Source organism: Pteropus medius, unplaced genomic scaffold (genome assembly GCF_902729225.1).
Source record: "Pteropus medius unplaced genomic scaffold, Ma_sr-lr_union100, whole genome shotgun sequence".
Lineage (NCBI taxonomy): Eukaryota > Metazoa > Chordata > Mammalia > Chiroptera > Pteropodidae > Pteropus > Pteropus medius.
The window spans coordinates 6,606,836-6,627,375 of NW_024354886.1; the positions used below are offsets into that span (position 1 = coordinate 6,606,836).

Genomic DNA, 20,540 nt, shown 5'->3' on the forward strand with positions numbered 1-20,540 from the left:
AGAATTTTATTTTAAAATTGAATACCTAAACATTTTCCTTCCTCCATTTTCTTTTTTTGCATTTCAGATATAAAAACACTATGCTGAGGGGAGAAAGTATGCACTGTCTTTGCTGATACCTAAATGGGCAGGGAGAGAGAGGGAACAAAATAAAAGTACAGAAAGGAAAAGAACACATTTATTATGTTACAATATTATTTGGACACCTTGATTGTGTGGTATTAACATGACCTGGGAAAGAGGTCAAATGGCTCTGAAACATCTGCTAACATTCAAGCAGAAGGTCTTCTCTTCTTATATATGACCCGAATTAGTTCTATCAAAAAGACAGAGAAAATGTATACTCTAAACAAAGATACCCCAGAAAGATATATACATATATTTTGGCATAGATATTGAATTAGGGTGACTAAGAACTAGGTGGCTGAGTGAAATTGTCCGGGTCTTTCTGTGAAAAGTTGTCAATCAATAGAAGATTATGTTGGAAGAATTCATAACAGTCAATGATCTCTGAAGGAAAAATTCTCCACAAATTTCACTCAAGCAGGAAAGTGAGGAGGCTCTAGAAGGAGCAATATGATGAAGTGAAACAAGGAGCAGATCTAAGTCATATATCAAGGTCAAGACAAAGACCTAGAATTCGAACCATTCTTCTTCTTTCTTGTAAAGATTAATTACCTGAAACAGGAAACAGCATGAGATTGATGGATCTTCAGCTCCTGTCCCAAGGTCAACCCATCCTCCAATTTGCCCATAATTTTTCAAACACATATATCCTGGGTGCCAATCCTCCACCCTTGGCTTTACTACCTGAAGGAACATCGTTTCATATCTGATACTTCTAATTCTCACCTTCCTATTTTCTAAGCCATGACTCACGTGGTCCTTCAGTGTCTGGAGGCACCATCTCTGCACAGGCTTCGGATGATTAGGATGGTGCCCATCACAATGCCCACGAGGCCCGTGGCCAACCCCAAGGCACAGACCACAGTCTCTGTCAGCTCTGACATAGGGGTTGGGATCTCAGGCTCTGAGAAAAAAGAAACCTATAGGGTTAAAGGACACTGTATGTAGGGCATAAATATGTAGAGAATCGTGTGTGTGTTTGGAAACGGACAAGACACCTGGACATTGAGAGAAGAGTGAAGTCCATCAGAAAATTTTGCAATTGTGGGAAAAAGAGTTGTGATTCTGGGAATTAAGAGCTATAAGGCACGATGATGTGGACTTGGGATTGAATCAGAGAATTTGCAAACAATGATGGGATTTATACATACCCCAGTGTTTGAGGAGTGGCTCTTCCAGGCCCCAGTGCTCCACCCTGCAGTCATAGAAATCATCAGTGGAGGGAAGAAAAGTGAGGTAACTGAGCTTGAAGAAAGAGTGGTCACTTTTAGGGTAGAAGGTTGTCTCAGTAACTCCTTCTACAACTGAGTGTCCATTATAAAACCAGGTAATGTTGATCACAGGAGGAAATATATTGTCCACTAGGCAGATGAGGGTGTTGGGAATACCAAGGATCACAGAAGATTTGGGAAACACAGCCACTTCAGGAATTTCTACAATGAAGACAAAACACTGATTTGAATTTCTGACTACTATGCATTGAGTTTCTTAATCAGTTTGGGGGATCCCTCCCATTCACAATTCCCTGGCTGTTAGTGATATATATTCCCTGTGTCTTTCCAGACTCATTTTACAGTAAGCAACAGCCTCCTTCCCACTTTTTTCTCACCTATTTCTTAGATCATTTATTTCACTCTCTCCCTGCCCCCCCCCCCCCTGGCAGCCTTGTCCAAAACTTCTACTTTGACTTTTTCATTTTCTAAATGAAGAAACTTAATGTTATCTATGGTGACTTTAGAAGGGGTGCTGGCATTTTTATCTGCAGATTCTGAACTGTCCTCTCTTCTGAACTTTCCTCTACTTTTGAATTACTATGAAGTGTAGAACAATTTCCTCTCTTTGGGAATCCACAGGGCATGGTGTGAGTGAGCGTGTGTGTGTTTGTGTGTGTGCTCCTTAGGCCAAGAGGTTGGGAATATTCTCTTACAGGAGTACAGGAGTATCTCATGGAATCTAGGGGAGGGATATTTAAAGATTAAGTAGATATGATGGAGACTGAGTATCTACTGGGAAATGAAATAGGAAGGTGAAAGAATTTATATTATACTAGGAAGAGTAGCTATTCTGGGGAAAAAAGAAAAGAGACCTAAAATGTGTGGTAGATGCAGCAAAGAGAGACAAATTTGTGGACACTCACCATTCATGGCAGGTGTAAAGTTGGAATTTTTTATCAAGATATCCAAATTTCTTTTTGCCACAACAATGTTTCTCAGGGCACTTTGAGTATCAAACTTGGTAAAATTGCTAAATTCAGGCAGTCGCCACACAGTTTCCGTTTTTTCCAGGTCTACGTAGAAGAGCTCATCTCCATCAAATTCATATGTGAACTGGCCAAAGGCGCCATATGTCTGGTAGACATTTGTGCCATAAGTGCCCACATGATCGGCTGAGGAGTGACCATTTCAGAGCAGGAAGGTAATGGGAAGGTAGGATATAGAGAGAGGAAAAAAATCTTTATTAAACAAGAAGTCATAAGAAACTGTGTTCCATATACTATATGTTTATATTTGACATGTCAGTCTTCATTTTTGTTTTTTCTATATTAGGGCAATTGAAAGAAAAAATTTAAAAATTATCTCTTAAAAATTGTTTTTATGTACATATATTGTCTTTCCCATGATAATGTACACACTAGGAGGCATTGGGATGTTATGTCTTGTTCAAATCTGTATCTCAGGTACCTAGGAGAGTTATGGTATATAGTAAGAATTCAGTAATATTTGAAATTATAGAACAACCACCATAGAGAACCACCTGAAGTCTAGCTGAACAGAATTTCTATAACTAAGGATATAAAGAAGAAGCTACATTAAGCCTGGTAGGAAGGGTGAAGAGGTGAAACAGGCTTGTCTCACACTCATGTGTGGTGGTTAAGAATCAGGAGGGTTATCTTGGCTGCAGAGATTCCCCCTGTGGAGTAAAGGATCCCAGACGCACACTGGGTGCCCCAGGCCAGAGCACGACTTCCAGGAAAAAAAGTCCCCACAATATCTGTTGTGAATATCAGTGGAGACTCCATTCAGGTGAGATGAAAGGCTGCTGTAGACCCAGGCATTTTCTTAAAGGTCGAAAGTACAGACTCACATATACTTGCTCACGTATACTTGCCATAAGCTCCAATGAAGGGACAATATCTCGAAAAGCACAGGGACATATGGAAGGAGCTGAAATGATTGGCTTTAGAGTGAGGGCTGAAGAGGCAGCTCTCTCCTGGGCGAAAGTGACCCCTCCTCAAACACACCTGGCAGGCACAAGCAGAAGTGCTGGCGGCCTTCATTGTTCCTTTGTTAAGCCCTTCCCCCACCAAGCCTATAGGCACAGGCAAGCACCAAGTCTGAGTTTCATCAACCTTGCTAACACTGCTCACCCCACCCTGGTGATTCCCTGAGACCCCGCTCACCCGACTTGTGCACTGGCCCGAACCTATTTCGGCGGCTGTTTCTCACAAGCAGCTGGACTTTGCCAGCAATGCAGACTTTCCTAAAATCTCTCAAAGGTCCACAAACCCAAAACAAACAGTGGCTGGCCTGAGCATATCCTGTAGTTCTTTTAAGTGGCCCCAAGCCTGGCACTAGTGGCACTAGTCTCAGGTCACAGCATAGCCTCTCACAGTTGCCTCCAGGCCCAGCATAGGCAACTACAAACCACAGATTACTTTGTAGTTCCTACCAGGTGGCCTTAAGTTGGGCACAAGCAGCAGCTGACTTTGACCTGCACCAGAGCAAAGAGGCCTCAGAGCCAACACACCTGGTGGCCAGCTTCAGATCACAACAGAGCACCAGTCCAAACAGTGGACTTGTCAGGCACCAGAATCACATGCATCCCCTGTAGTCATAGCCAGTCTTCACAGCCAGTCCTCACAGCCAGTCAGCCTAAGGCTCAATTCCACTCACTGACATTCCAACAGCAATCGACACTCAACTATAATAGGAAGACACATGCAAACCACACCAGGTAACCAGGGAGAATGTTTTACGGGGCCCCACAGGAAACCTACTACATAAGGCCAACCTGCTAAGACTAGGAGACATAGCAGATCTACCTAATACATAGTAACAAATACAGAGATGCATCCATAATGGGGAGACAAAGAAACATGTCTCAAATGAAAGAATAGGACAAAATTCCAGAGAAAGAACTAAACAAAATGGAGGCAAGCAACCTATAATATATAGAGTTTGAAACACTGGTTATAAGACTGCTCAGTGGATTTGGGAAAATAAAAAATAACTCACTGAGAGCTTAGACAAAGAGATAGAAACCACAAAAAAAAGTCAGAAATGAAGAATACAAAAACTGAGATAAAGAATACCTTAGATGAAATTAATAGCAGATTAGATGAAGCAGGGGACTGAATCAGCAATTTGGAAGAGAAGGCAGTGGAAAACACTCATTTGGAACAGCAAAGAAGAAAAAGAATTTAAGAAATTGAGGGTAGTTTAAGGAACCTTTGGGACAATACCAAGCATAAGAACATTGGACTCATAGAGGAACCAGAAGGAGAAGAGAGAAAACAAAGAATTGAAAACCTATTTGAAAAAATAATGATGGAAGACTTCCTAACCTGGTGAAGGAAATAGATATGTAAACAAGTCCAGGAAGCTCAGAGACTTCCAAACAAGATGAACCCAAAGAGGGCTGCACCAAAACACTTAATAATTAAAATGTCAAAGGTTAAAGACAAAGAGAAAATCTTAAAAGTAGCAAGAGAAAAGCAGTTATCTACAAAGGAGCTTTCATAAGACTATCAGCTGATTTCTTAACAGAAACTTTGTAGGCCTAAAGTAATTGGAACAAAATCTTCAAAGTGATGAAAATAAGAACTTATAACCAAAATTATTCTATTCAGCCAAGCTATCATTTGGAATGGAAAGACAGATAAAGAGCTTACCAGACAAGAAAAACCTAAAGGAGTTCATCATTACAGGAAATGTTAGAGAGACTTCTTTAAGAAGAAGAAAAGATCCAAAATATGAAAAATAAAATTGCAATAACTACATACCTATCAATAATCACTTTAAATATAAATGGATTAAATTCTCCAATCAAAAGACATAGGGTAGCTGAATGGATAAGAAAACAAGACCCCTACATATGCGGCCTACAAGATACTTACTTCACATCAAAACACACACACAGAAGGAAAGTAAGAAAATGAGAAAGAATTTTGTGCAAATGGAAACAAAGAAACAAAAAAGTTGGGGAGGCAATATTTATACCAGACAAAATGGACTTTAAAACAAAGGCCATAATAGAAAGATGTTTTATAATGATAAAGGAATCAATCCAACAAAAGGATATAACTCTTATAAACATTTACTCACCCATGCAGGAGTATCTAAATATATAAAGCAGATATTTATGGACATAAATATTTCAAGCACATGAAAAACATTTTCCATGATAGTCTACATGATAGGCTACAAATAAGGTCTCAATAAATTTAAGAAGACTGAAATCATATCAAGGATCTTCTCTGATCACAATGGTATGAATCTAGAAATCAATTACAAGAAGAAAACCGAAAAGCACACAACCACATGGAGACTGAATAACATACTATTAAACAATAAATAGGTTAACAAAAAGATCAAGGAAGAAATAAAAATACCTTGAGACAAATAAAAATAAAAATATGATGACCTAAAAATCTATGAGACACAGCCAAAGTAGTTATAAGAGGGAAATTCAGAGCAATACAGGCCTACCTGAAGAAAAATGTCAAATATCCAGTCTAACCTTACATCTAAAAGAACTATAAAAAGAAGAAAAACAAAGCCCAAAGTGAGTGTAAAAAAGGAAACAATAAAGATCAGAGTAGAAGTAAACAATAGAATCTGAAAAAACAATACAAAAGATCAATGAAACCAAGAGCTGGTACTTTGAAAAGCTAAATAAAACAGATAAACCTTTAACAAGACTTATCCAGAAAAAAGAGAAGACACAAATTAAAAAAATCAGAAATGAAGGAGGGCAATTAGCACCACAGACATAAAAAGATTATAAGAAAATTCTACAAACAATTATATGCCAACAAATTGGACAATCTGAAAGAAATGGATAAATTCCTAGAAACACAGTTTTCCAAGACTGAACCAAGAAGAAACAGAAAATTTGAACAGACTAATAACTACTAATAAAATCAATCAGTAATAAAAAAAAATTCCAGCAAACATAAGTCCTGGACCAGATTGCTTCATGAGTAAATTTTACCAAACATTCAAAGAAGAATTAACACCTATTTTTCTCAAACTATTCTGAAAAATTCAAGAAGAGGGAAGAGTCCCAAGCTCATTTTACAAGGCCACCATTATCCTAATTACCAAACTAGACAAAGACATTAGAAAAAAAAAATATTATAGGCCAACATTCCTAATGAACATAGATGCAAAAATCTTCAACAAAATATTAGCAAATCAAATTCAGCAAGACATTAAATAGATCATACACCATGATCAAGTATATTTGGAAATCAATTAACATGATACACCACATCAACAAAATGAAACATATAAAATATGTGATCATATCAATAGATATAGAAGAAACATTTGACAAAATCCAACATCTAATTATGATTAAAAAAAAAGTTGAGTAAAGTGAGAATAGAGGGCTCATACCTCAACATAATAAAGGTCATATATGACAAACACGCAGCTAACATTTATTTTCAATGGGGAAAAGCTAAAAGCATTTTCCTTAAGGTCAAGAACAAGACAAAGATGTCCACTTTTACCATTTCTATTCAACATAGTATTGGAAGTCCTAGCCGCAGCAATCAGACTAGAAAAAGAAATAAAAGACATCCAAATTGGAAAGGAGGAAGTGAAACTGTCATTATTTGCAGAAGACATGATGCTATATAGAGAGATCCCTAAGCATTCTAACAAAAACTATTAACACTTTTAAATGATTTTAGTAAAGTAGCAAGATACAAAGTTAATATTCGGAAATTGGTTGCATTTCTATACACCAATAATGAACTACCAGAAAAAGAAATGAACAAAACTATCTAATTTAAAATTACATCAAAAAATACCTAGGAATGAATTTAACCAAGAAGGTAAAAGATCTGTATTCAGAAAATTATAAGACATTGAAAAAAAAATTGAAGATGCAAATAGTTGGACGTATATACCATGCTAATGGATACAAAGAATTAAAATCATTAAAATGTCCATACTACCCAAAGTAATCTATAGATTCAAAATACCAATGGCATTTTTCACAGAACTAGAACAAATTAATCTTATATTTATATGGAACCACAGAAGATCTCGAAAAGCAAAAGCAATCTTGAGAAAGAGCAAAGATGGACTTATCATGTTACCTGATATCAGAATTTACTAAAAGGCTATAATAATCAGAACAGCATGGTCCCTGTATAGAAACAGAGACATAAATTAATGGAACAGGATAGAGAGCCCAGAAACAAACCTATATGGTCAATCAATCCGTGACAAAGGAGTGAAGAATATTCAATGGGGTAAAGACACTCTTCAACAAACAGTGTTAGGAAAAATGGACAGATACATGCAAAAATGAAACTTTACTACTTTCTTACATGATATACAAGAATAAACTCAAAATAGATTAAAGACTTAAATGTAAGACCTAAAATCATAAAACTTAAAGAAAAAACAGGCAGTAAACTCTTTGACATCGCTCTTAGTAATTTATTTCTTTTTTTGTATATGTCTCCTCAAGGCACAGGAAACAAAAGAAAAAAACAAAGAAATGAGACTATATCAAACTAAAAGTACATAGTAAAGAAAACTATCGACAAAATGAAAAGACAAGCTACTGCATGGGAGAAGACATTTGCCAATGATACATCTGGTAAGTAGTTAATATCTAAAATTTATAAAGAACTCATACAATTTAACACCAAAAGAACAAACAATCCAATTAAAAAATGAGATGAAGACTTGAATGGACATTTCATCAAAAAGGACATACAGAAGGCCAACAGACATATGAAAAGATGCTTAATGTCACTAATCATTGGAGAAATGCAAATTAAAATCACAATGAGATATTACCTCACACCTGTTAGAATGGCCATCATCAATAAATCAACAAACAACAGGAGTTGGCAAAAATGTCAAGAGAAAGGAATCCTCATGTACTGCTGATGAGATTGCAAATTGGTGCAAAAATGGTATGGAAGTTCCTCAAAAAATTAAAAATATAACTACCTTATGACCCAGCAATTCCACTGCCGGGTATTTATCTGAAGAATTCTAAAACAGTAGTTTAAAAAGACACGTGCACCCCTATGTTCATTGCAGCATTATTTACAATAGCCAAGACATAGAAGTAATCTAAGTGCCCATCAACAGATGATTGGATAAGAAATTGTGGTATATATACACAATATACTATGACTTGACTATAAGTAAAAAAATGAAATTTTACCATTAGTGACAACATGGTTGGATCTGGAAGGTATTATGCTAAGTGAAATAAGTCAGACAGAAAAAGACAAATATTATATAATTCACTGAGTTATGGAATCTAAAGAAAAAAATAAACAAACAAAACATAAATAGACTCATAGATACAGGAAACAAGCTGATGATTACCAGGTAGGAGGAGGATTAGGGGTGTGGGGTGAAAAAGGTAATGGGATTGAGAAGTGCAAATTTGTATTTATAAAATAGTCATGAAGATGTAAAATAAAGCATAGGCAATATAGTCAACAATATGATAATAACTATACATAGTGCCAGGTGGGTACTAGACTAGTCAGGGGGATCACTTTGTAAATTATATAAATGCCTAACCACTGCGCCACACACCTGGAACTAATATAAAATAATATTAAATATCAACCTGAGGGTCCATCAATCAATGAATGGATAAAGAAGAGATGTTATTTATATACAATGGAATATTACTCAGCCATAAAGAAATAAAATCTTGCCATCTTCAGCAACATGGATGGACCCAAAGATTATAGTGCTGAGCGTAGTAAATCAGACAGAGAAGGACAAATGCCATATGATTTTATTACATGTGGAATCTAAAAAACAAAATAAACAAACAAAACAGAAACAAACTCATAGAAACAGAATATTTTGATGGTTTGCAGGTGGGAGGGGGTTTGGGATTTGGGTGAAAAAGGAAGGGATTAAGAAGTACAAATTGGTAGTTACAAAATAGTCATGGAGATGTAAAGTACAGCATAATGAATATAGTTGACAATGTTGTAATAACTATGTATGGTGTAAGATGGATACCAGATTTATCAGGGTAATCACTTTTGTAAGTTATATAATGTCTAATCATTATGTTGTACACCTGAAACTAATATAATATTTTATGCCAACTGTAAGTGAAAAATAAAAAATAATTTAAAAAATGCAAAGATCCAAAATAAACATGATAAAAAGGAAAGGAAAAAAATTTGAATGCTAACTGTACTTGAAAAATAAAAAATAATTCAGTAATATTTATTAAATAAATAAATAATAAATTTACTTCTTGAGCTTACCTCTAATCACTTAATATCCCTATACTCTGTTGTACTTTTTCATAGCATTTCTATCATTCTAACACACTATGGAATTTATTTACTTGTTAAATGTTTTTTAGAAATTATCTGTCTCTTATTGCAAGAACGTGAGTTCTTCATGAATAGAAACCTTGAAGTATGCTAAGCACCTAGAAGGTCTTCATACTTCACCAAATATCTGTTGAATTAGTGAATTATGTTTGGAAAATGTTTTGAAGATTCCATTGTACTCTTCTATTTCTCTTCTATTTTCCTTTGCTTGTTTTTTTGCTTTAGGTTTCAATAACTGTTGTCACTACCCACAACACAGTAGAACAAAGGTCTGGACAGTAGACTGAAATGTAGTAAAATGAGCCATAGATCAAGAAGGTGTTGTGGAGGGAATGCTTCAAAACGGTGTAGATGATAGTTCTCTGTTCATCCCTCTGGCAACCAAATCAAAGTTGTGACGGAAACAAGGAGCAGCAGCAAAGAAAAATCTCCTGGGATATAGATGAACGAGCCATACAACTCAGGAGAAATCCAAGAAAGCACTCTGCAACGGCAGAAGGTAGGATGGTTCGAGGACGTAGGGTGACCAGTTCCGAGCGGCTGAGTGAGACGGAGGCTGCAGCATTGGCAGTGGCAGAAGCCTCTTAAAGGGGCTGTGTCCACAAGCAGATTTTTGCAGTGACCGACCTGCTCGCTCTGAGTACCAGTGCTGGATCGGCTGCACAAAGCGGGCCCGAAGGACTAACAGGGAGATATTGTTGGAGAGGCCAGCAGTATTCATTGTTCCCTGCTGAGCTCTCCCCTCTCCCAGTGTGCGGACACAGTGCCGCCATAGCTGTGACATCATCAAACTGAATACCAGAGGTCGCTCCCCCCAGAGGATTCTCTGAAACCCCACCTACCCCAACCTGGGCCCCACCCAAGCCATGTCCAAGTATATTCTCAGCGACTCAGATTCTTTCTGAGCAGCGCCTAGACTCACACTGGATGTATCTGGCCTCGGTTTCTGGTGTGGCCTTTTGAGGCAACTATGAGCACAGCATCTGTGGATTGCTTGCTGAATCTTAGTAGGTGGCCCCAGAGGAGTAGAGGCTTGGGCTAAATTTGGCCTGCAGCTGAATCCCTCTCAGGACTGTGCCATTGGACACCTACTTCACAAATCCACACTAATAAGACCGGAGACTTAGGAGCTTTGCTTAGTCCATAGAAACAGACACAGAAAGATAGCCAAAATGTGAAGACAAAGAAGCAGAAACCATATGACAGAACAGAACAGAGATCCAGATATAATGGAGTCAAGTAATTTAACAGATGCAGAGTTCAAAATACTGGTTATAAAGATGTTCAATGAACTTTTGGGAAGTGTAGATAAATTCAGTGAGAACTTCAACAAAGTGATAGAAAACATAAAAATGGAAATAGAAATTATAAAAGGGAATCAGTCTGAAATAGAGAATGCATTATCTGAGATGAGAAGTATATCAAATGGAAATAAACAAAGGAATAAACAAAGTGAATAAAGAAGAGGATTTCATGCTCTATCTAGAGGAAAGGAATCAGGACACTCAAACAGAATGGCAAGAAAAAAGAGGCCAAGACTACAAAGATGACTTAAAGAAGATATAGGACACTATTAAGGTTCCAAATATTCGTCTGATTGGTGTAAGTGAAGAAAATCAAGATGTTGAACAGCTGTTTGAAGAAATAATGATGGAAAACTTCCCTCACCTGGTGAAGGAAATGGACATAAAACCCCAGGAAGAGGATTCCAAAAATCGGGATCCAAAGAGGCCCACACCAATATACATCATAATTAAAATGTCAAAGTTTAAATACAAAGGGAGAATCTTAAATGCAGCGAGAGAAAAACAGATAGTTACCTATAAGGGAACACCCATAGACTGGCAGCTGATTTCTCAAGAGAGACTATGCAGTACAGAAGGGCTTGGCAAAAAATATTTGAAAGAATGAAGACCCAGAATATACAACAGGAATAATTTATCCAGCAAAGCTATCATTTAGAGTTTCCCAGACAAAAATAAACTAAAGGAATTTATTACCACCAAGCCAGAATTACAGAAAATGTTGGAGGGACTTCTTTAAGAAGAAAAAACATGTATCAAAAACAGGAATAAAGAATGGTAACAACTACATTCCTATCAATAAGTACCTTAAAGGGAAAAGAATTAAGTGCTCCAACCAAGGGATGGAGTGGCTAAAAGGATAAGAAAACAAGAGAAGATTGGATAAAACGTGGTGGCATGAAAGACATTCCTAGATCTCTCCTCTTGAAACAACAATAAGCTGAATGTCAAAAACTCAACAAAAAACACCCAAACTGCACACTAGCACGTCGGAGCATGGGATCTGCGCGTAAGAGCTACCAAAGGTCAAAACCCCTGGTGTTGGGTGGTGGACTGGGAGTAATAAAGAAGCTGCCTCCGGCAGCCGCCTGAGCTCCTTGCAGGAGAAGGGGGAGGGGAGAAAGAACGTAAGTTCCTATGGCAAGTTCCCTGAACAGTCCTGACATGGAAAGCTGTGAGCTGGGCTGGCTGGTTGCAGGGCCCAGTCATCAGGGAAGAAATTAGAGAAGCGGGATGGGACCGCAGAGGAACAACAGCTGATTTTTGCCGGCAGCAGTTGCAAAACCGAGGCTGAGCTGCAGCCCACAACCTCCAACCCATACCCTCCAAAAACAATCACCGCAGAGCCCCAGGGGAATCTGAGCAAATGCTGCTGATACTGTCGTTGACACTGACAGGGACTAAAACTGAGGATAGTGAATGTGATTAAATATCTACAAAAACATTAAAAAAGCATTATTAAGACCTTATATAAAGCATGGGTCCAAGAGGCTTAGAAGCCACCTACTGGAAGCCGAAAGAAAAGTGCCTTCTTTGCAACAGGCTAATTAGAGATCTTTATATACAATAAATCTTCTTTCTGGAAAAATAGGAGATTATACTTTCATTAATTCCCAGTCAGAGAAATAGTCCATTAAACACCATGAACAACCAAGGTGACAAATCATCTCAGAAAGAAAGAGAAAAATCTCCAGAAAATGAGCTTACAGACAGAAATATGAGACTTAAGTGACAGAGAATTCAAGATGGTACTTCTGAAAAAACTCAGTGAGTTCCGAAACGAGTCATTAACAACAATTTCAGAAATTGCAAAAACAACTAGATGAGCAGAGCAAGGAGATTGAAACCCTCAAAAAGAACCATATAGAACTTCTGGAGATGAAGAACACACTCCATGAGATAAAAAATGAAATAGCAAGCTTGGGAAATAGAGTCAACCAAATGGAGGAAAGGATCAGTGATATCGAAGACAGAAATCTAGAAATAAATCAGAAGGAAGAGGAGAGAAACTGAAGAATAAAAAATAATGAAAGAGAAATACAAGAACTAGCTGATACCATCAGGAGAGGAAATCTAAGAAAAATGGGCATTACTGAAGGTGAGGAAAAGGAGCAGGGACTAGAAAGTATTTTCAGACAAATATTGGATGAGAATTTCCCAAATCTAAGGAATGAGCTGGAGCTTGGAATTCAAGAAGTCAACAGAACACCCAATTATCTCAACCCCAAAAGGCCTTCACCAAGACACATTGTATTAAAGTTATCAAAAATCAATGAAAAGATAGAATTCTCAGGGCAGCCAGGGAGAAGAAAATGGTAACCTATAAAGGAAAACCCATTAGATTATCATCAGACTTCTCAGCACAGACCTTACAAGCCAGAAAAGCATGAAATCAAATATTTAAACTATTAAGTGAAAGGAACTACCAGCCTAGAATAATGTATCCAGCTAAGCTATCCTTTAGATATGCAGGGAAATTAAGACCTTTTCAGACATACAAAAATTGAGGAAATTCTCTACGAGGACTGCCCTACAGAAAATTCAGAAAGAGTTCAGCTCACCTAAAACAAAATAACAACAAAAAAATACATAATTAGGAGTAAAATGACTATCAGGCAAATAGAAGAAGAGAGGAGCAACCCTTACTAAGAACAGGGAATTATAAGCTTAAATAATAAGAAGAGAATTGCTATAGCAAAATAGTAATGAACATTCAGCATACATAGAAACAAAATGGGATAACAATGACTGAAAAGGGGAGGATTCAAAGATCCAAATTCGCAAAGGGGAAAGGAGATAAGGCACACACAGAAGAAAATGGACAACTGTATATATATAACTATCTTTTTCAGATTTGTAATGGTAACCACACACCATAGAGTCAGAACGGAAGTATATAACATAAAACAAGAAGAATCAGAGGCAAAACCCACAAAAGCCAAACAAAATAAAGAAAACAGAAACACAAGGACAAGGAAGCAATGGAAACACCGAGTTACCAGAAAGCAAAAGTTAAAATGGCTATAAGAAGACCTCATATTTCAATAATCACTCTAAATGTAAATGGACTGAACTCACTGATAAAAAGGCACAGAGTTGCAGATTGGATCAAGAAACAAAACCCAACCATATGCTGCCTCCAGGAGAACCACAAATACATGGAGATTAAACAACATGCTACTGAAGAATAACTAGGTCAGAGAAGAAATAAAAAGAAAGATCAAGAGATACATAGAAATGAATGAGAATGATAGTACAACATATCAAAACTTTTAGAACACAGCAAAAAGACGAAAGTTCATATCATTACAGGTCTATCTCCAAAAACAAGAATGAGCCAAATAAACAATCTAATGCTTCATCTTAAAAAACTAGAAAAGGAAGAACAAATGACGCTTAAAGTCAGTAAAAGGAAAGAAATCATCAATATTAGGGCAGAAATAAATGAAATCAAAAACAAACAAACTAAAAAACAATAGAAAAATAAATGCAACAAAGCTGGTTCTTGGAGAAGTTTAATAAAATTGATAAACTCCTGGCTAGACTCACTAAAGAAAAAAGAGAAAGGACACAAATCAACAAAATCAGGGATGAAAGAGGGGAAATGACAACAGACACTGCAGAAATACAAAGGATCATACAAGAATACTATGAAAAATTATATAACACCAAATTTAATAACCTAGAAGAAATGGACCAGTACTTAGAAAAATACAACCTTCTTGGACTAAATCAAGAACTGGAAAATCTAAATAGACCGATCAGCAGTATGGAAATTGAAACAATCATCTAAAACTTACCAAAAAATAAAAGTCCAGGACCAGATAGCTTCACCAGTGAATTCTACCAAACATTCAAAGAAGATTTAATACCTATTCTCCTCAAACTCTTCCGAAAAATCCAAGAGGAGGCAATATTTCCCAGCTCATTTTATGAGGCCAATATTACCCTGATACCAAAACTCGATAAGATAACACAAAAAAAGAAAACTACAGACCAATATCTCTCATGAACACAGATGTGAAAATCCTAAATGAGATGCTAGCGAACCGAATACAGTAATATATTAAAAAGATTACACACCCCTTCATCCAAGGGGCACAGGGATGATTCAACATATGCAAATCAATTAATGTGATACACCACATAAACAAATTAAAAAATAAGAATCATATGATATATCAATAGATGAAGAAAAAGCCTTTGACAAGATACAGCACCCATTTATGATCAAAACACTTCACAAAATCAGTATAGAAGGAAAGTACCTTAATATAATAAAGGCCACACATGACAAACCCTCAGTTAACATTATACTTAATGGTGAAAATTAAAAACCTTCCCTCTAAGAGCAGAAACAAGGCAAGTCTGTCCACTGTTGCCACTATTATTCAGTATAACATTGGAGAGCCTAATGAGTGCAGTCATGCAAGAGAAAGATATAAAAGGCATCCAAATAGGAAATGAAGAAGTCAAACTGTCACTATTTGTTGATGACATGATTCTCTATATAGAGAACCTTACTCCACAAGAACACTACTAGAAACAATAAGGAAATACAGTAAAGTCTCTGGATACAAAATCAACATTCAAAAATCCACAGCGTTCTTGTACTCTAATAATGAAGTGTCAAAAAAAGTAGAAAAAATAATTCCTTTCGCAATTTCAACAAAAAGGATAAAATACCTAGGGGTAAATCTAATGAAACATGTGAAGGACCTATATAATGAAAACTATAAGGCCCTATTAAAAGAAGTCAAAGCAGAAACAAAGAAATGGAAAGAAATTTCATGTTATTGGATTGGAAGAATCAACATAGTTAAAATGACCATATTACCTAAAGTATATACAGATTTAATGCAATCTCCATCAAAATCTCATTGGCATTTTTTAAAAAGATGAAACAAAAACTCATCAAATTTGTATGGAAGCACAAAAAAACCCGAATTGCCAAAGCCATCTCGAGGAAAAAGAACGAGGCAGGAGGCGTCACTCTGCCTGATTCAAATTATACTACAAAGCAACAGTAATCAAAACTGCATGGTATTGGCAGAAAACCGACACATGGACCAGTGGAACAGGATGGAGAGTCCAGAAGTAAACCCATATTTATATGGGCAAATAATGTTTGACAAAAAAGTCCAAAATATACGGTGGAGAAAGGAAAGCCTCTTCAATAAATGGTGCTGGGAAAACTGGAAAGCCTCCTGCAAAAGAATGAAATTAGACGGTTGTCTATCACCACACACCAAAATTAACTCAAAATAGATTAAGGACCTGAATGTAAGACCGGAATCAATAAAATGTATAGAAGAAAACATAGGAACTAAACTCAAGGACCTTGGACTTAAAGAGAATTTTATGAATTTGACCTCAAAGGCAAGGGAAGTAAAAGCAAAAATAAGTGAATGGGACTACATCAAACTAAAAAGCTTCTGCTCAGCAAAAGAAAGTGTCAACAAGGTAAAGAGACAACCGTCCAAATGGGAAAATATATTTGCAAGCAACACCTCCGATAAGGGCCTAATATCCAAAATATATAAAAAACTCATACAACTCAATAACAATGAAAAAAAAACAGATGATCCAATCAAAAAATGGGCAGAGGACCTGAAAAGACACTTCTCCCCAGAGGATATACAAATGGCCAACAAATATATGAAAAGATACTCAACATCACTAGCTATTAAGGGAATGTAAATTAAAACCATGATGAGATACCATCTCACACCTGTTAGAATAGCTATAATCAACAGGACAAGTAATAACAAATGTTGGACAGGATGCGGAGAAATAGGAACCCTCATACACTGCTGATGGGACTACGAATTGCTACAGCCACTATGGAAAACAGTATGGAGGTTCCTCCAAAAACTATAAATTGATCTACCATATGATCCAGCAATCCCTCTACTGGGTATTTACCCCAAAGACTTGAAAACTCATATCTGAAAAGATATTTGTACACCAATGTTCACAGCAGCACTATTCACAGTGGCCAGGACATGGAAGCAACCGAAGTGTCCTATGATAGATGATTGGCTAAGGAAGCAGTGGTACATATATACAATGGAATATTACTCAGCCATAAGAAGAGATGAAATACTGCCATTTGCAACAACATGGATGGACCTTGAAATAATCATATTAAGTGAAATAACCCAGACAGAAAAGATTGAAAACCATATGACATCACATGTGTGGGATATAAACCTAAAAGCAACAAGTGAACAAGACAAACAGAGACTCATGGATATGGACAATGGACTAGTGGTTACCAGAGGTGAGGAAGGAGAGGGGAAGGGACAAAATAAAAACATAAAATGTTAAAAAAAATTATGTATATATAGTATAAGAAATAAACTGCCATTAAAAAAAGATAAGAAAACTAGACTCCTACATATGAAAAGGAATGAAATGGAAAAAGATATTGCTGTGATGAATCTAGAAGGTACTTAAGTCAGACAGAGAAAGATAAACACTATATGATTTCACTTATATGTGGAATTTAAGGAATAAAGAGAACAAACTAATCAAAAACACAAACGTAGTGGACAATTTGGTGATGGATAGAGAGGCGGGGGTTGGGGGTGCTGGGAGAATGGGAGAAGGGTTAAAGAAGTACAAATTAGTAGCTGATGGATGGTCACAGGGATGGGAAACATGGCATAAGGAATGCAATTAGCATTAATACATTGGCTAAGTGGAGGGTCAGAGAGGGAAGGAGCAATTGGGGGAATCACTTTACTGACTATATAGATGTCTAACCAATGTACTGTATACTTGAAACTAATTAAAATAAAAAAAAAGAGGTGTTATGGAAAGGAAATGAAAAACACAGAGGGCTAAAGAACCACATAATTAATGTTTTTATCCTCTTTAGAGCTTTACGGGCTGGAGATGGTAGGGCTGGTAGTTTAGGTTGACGAGCTGAGGCTAACTTATTTTTAAGTTCCTAGGTTTTTCATCATACACGATCCCAACTTTCTGAAACATAAAACAAATAAACAAACATGAAATTATACTTATGATAATCATGCTATACTTTGACATTTATATAGTTCTTTGTTGTTTTAAAATATGCATCTGCATACTTATTTAATTTGATTATGTGTTTCTTAGAACAAATCAATCAATTATTTTTACATATGAGGAATCTGAAGATCAATATAGTGAATTGACTTGCTCAATGTCATTTAAATAATTAATTTTATTTTTCTTATAGCAATGATCATCAATAAAAATTTCCTTTTTACCTCTCAAGCCCAAACCTGGAAAATATAAATTACAATGGAAACAAAAATATGACTTGCTACTTTATATGTGGCACCAGAAATTTATGGCATTGATTATTCCGAGAAATCGAATAGATAAAATAAGTAGTAGCTTTGAAAAATAATTTAGAGTAGGTTAGGAGTAGTAGGCTCATAAATTGCTGTTAAAAAGAAGCAATATATATGGAGAAATATATCTAATATTAGGAGTTATCATAAATTAATGTTATAACAACCTTCAGAATGTATTAGCTGGTTTTGGTATTAGAAAGAGAATAAGGTCCTTTGTGAACACAGCCACAACACAAGGAGATCCTGAAATTAAGTTTAATCTATGAACTAATCATATTTTGGGCTGGGGTTTTGGCTTTTGGGAGGGAAAATAAGCATAAACATTCGAATTGAGGAGAACTGGGGTTTCATAGATCATCAAGTCTCAGTAAACTCATTGACTGTTTTTCCAATTCTTTTTCACAATTCTAGATCCACACCCCTCAACCCTGCACTCACCCACAATGTCTTCACCTCCACAGGGGCTCATCATGGTGGTCAGGGTGAGGGCCTGTAGAAGCAGAGCTTTCTTTATGGTCATCCTCCTCCAAGGGTCTCCTCAGAAGTGGCTGTTCTGAGTGGAGCAGTGATGAGAACGGTGCAAAGAAATGATCTAAAGAGAACTAGTGCAAGAAACTATTTAGAAGGGGCCTAAACCTAACCCTCAGCCCATCAGAGGAATTCCTGAGCTGACACATCAGTTGTCAGTTGAAGCATTTTTATAAAGAGATCTAGAAGGAGCCTGGAAAATTCCCTTGTTTTGAATTATCTGGAGGCTCAGATTCATAACGGAGCAGAGGAAACTTTTATCCATAGATAGAGGGAGAGGAGAGAAACAGAAATCTGCTAACTCTAACAGAACGTGTGTGTGAGGAGAGGTGTAGTTTTGGGGGTTGCTGGATAACCTCATGGGCAGTCAGGGTACAGCATTCCTTGCATTAATGTTAATTGTTATTGCCTCTGAGAAGTATATATTGTGCCTGCCCTACCACACCTCACTCCACATCCTTCACATCTATGAGGTTTTAGGTGATCTGCATCCACAATAGACAAAAATTCTGGTTTCAGAGAGCTTACTTTCTACATTCTGTATTAGTTCTCTTCTCAAAAAGATCTGCATTAGTAGGATTAACATCTTGTTGTTTTTTTTTCTTTCTACTTTTGTGCTTCTAATTAAGCAAGTTTTTCACTCGTTCTCAAAAGCATCAGAATTTTAAACGCCTTTATTTTTTTAAATGCTTAAAAATTTGTAACATAATGTAGAGGTGTAACATTATGTAGAGTTATCTATAATAGTGTGCTCTTTTCTTTATCCTGATATTCTCTGCTTTATGTGCTTCTTGTGGTCTGTGTTTGGTGTTGTCTATCTTAAATTGAAGTTTGTGAACATAATGCACATCCAAGAGCATTGTGTCAGTAAATTATAGACTATGAGGTCCTACGTGGAGTTTCACATCTGTGTAGAGTTAGCCCTAGAATTATTGGTATAGAAATTTAAGCTACTGTTGATCTTATGTTTTACTGTTCTCTCTGACACATGCCTCTATGAACTTGCAGGTGTTTTCTGGTTCCATTCAGAATCTACTCTATTTACCTTGGAGCCTCCAACTTTCTGTACAATAAAACACAAGTTTTTCCTCATATCATTCTAAACTACATTATATCTTGCAGAAATTTCTTCAGATGCTAGCAGCAGACGGAACACTCTGTTTTCAGTGACATTAAATTTCACCTATAATTATCTTTTAAAAATTCATTTTAATGCACTTAGTAGGCTGGAGTTTTAAATATATAGGATCAGAACACCATCAAACAGCAAGAGCCCAGTTTAAGAGGTCAATGAGATGACATTAAAGGAATTAAAAAAGGATATTATGAAGAACCTTGTGCTAATTAATTCAATAACTATATATATATAATTTAGTTTTAGAATATTAGCAAATTATTAGGTAAGACATCATTTTCATTTTACAGATAAGAATGCGGGGTTAAAATGAAGTCCATAAAGAAAATTCTGATACACATTACAACGTGTATGAACCTTGAAGACATTATTCTAAGTGAAATAAGGCAGTCACAAACAGACTAATACTGTTATTCCACCTATGTGAGGTACTTAGAGTAGTCAAAATCAAAGAGACAGGAAATACAATGGTGGTTACCAGATAAAAGAGAATGGATCTCTCTCTCTCTCCTCCTCCTCCTCCTCCTCCTCCT

General features: G+C 36.4%; 1 protein-coding gene across 1 annotated transcript; it reads right to left on the reverse strand.

Moving 5' to 3' along the window:
• Nucleotides 1-212: 212 nt before the first annotated feature.
• Nucleotides 213-18,912, reverse strand: LOC120597680 (HLA class II histocompatibility antigen, DQ alpha 2 chain-like). Its single transcript, XM_039856323.1, has 5 exons — nt 18,783-18,912; nt 2,264-2,512; nt 1,278-1,559; nt 853-1,030; nt 213-678 (listed from the first exon to the last, which is right to left on the reverse strand). The coding sequence occupies exons 1-4, from the start codon at nt 18,862-18,864 to the stop codon at nt 888-890; spliced, it is 756 nt and encodes a 251-aa protein (XP_039712257.1). The 5' UTR covers nt 18,865-18,912; the 3' UTR covers nt 213-678; nt 853-887.
• Nucleotides 18,913-20,540: the final 1,628 nt, after the last annotated feature.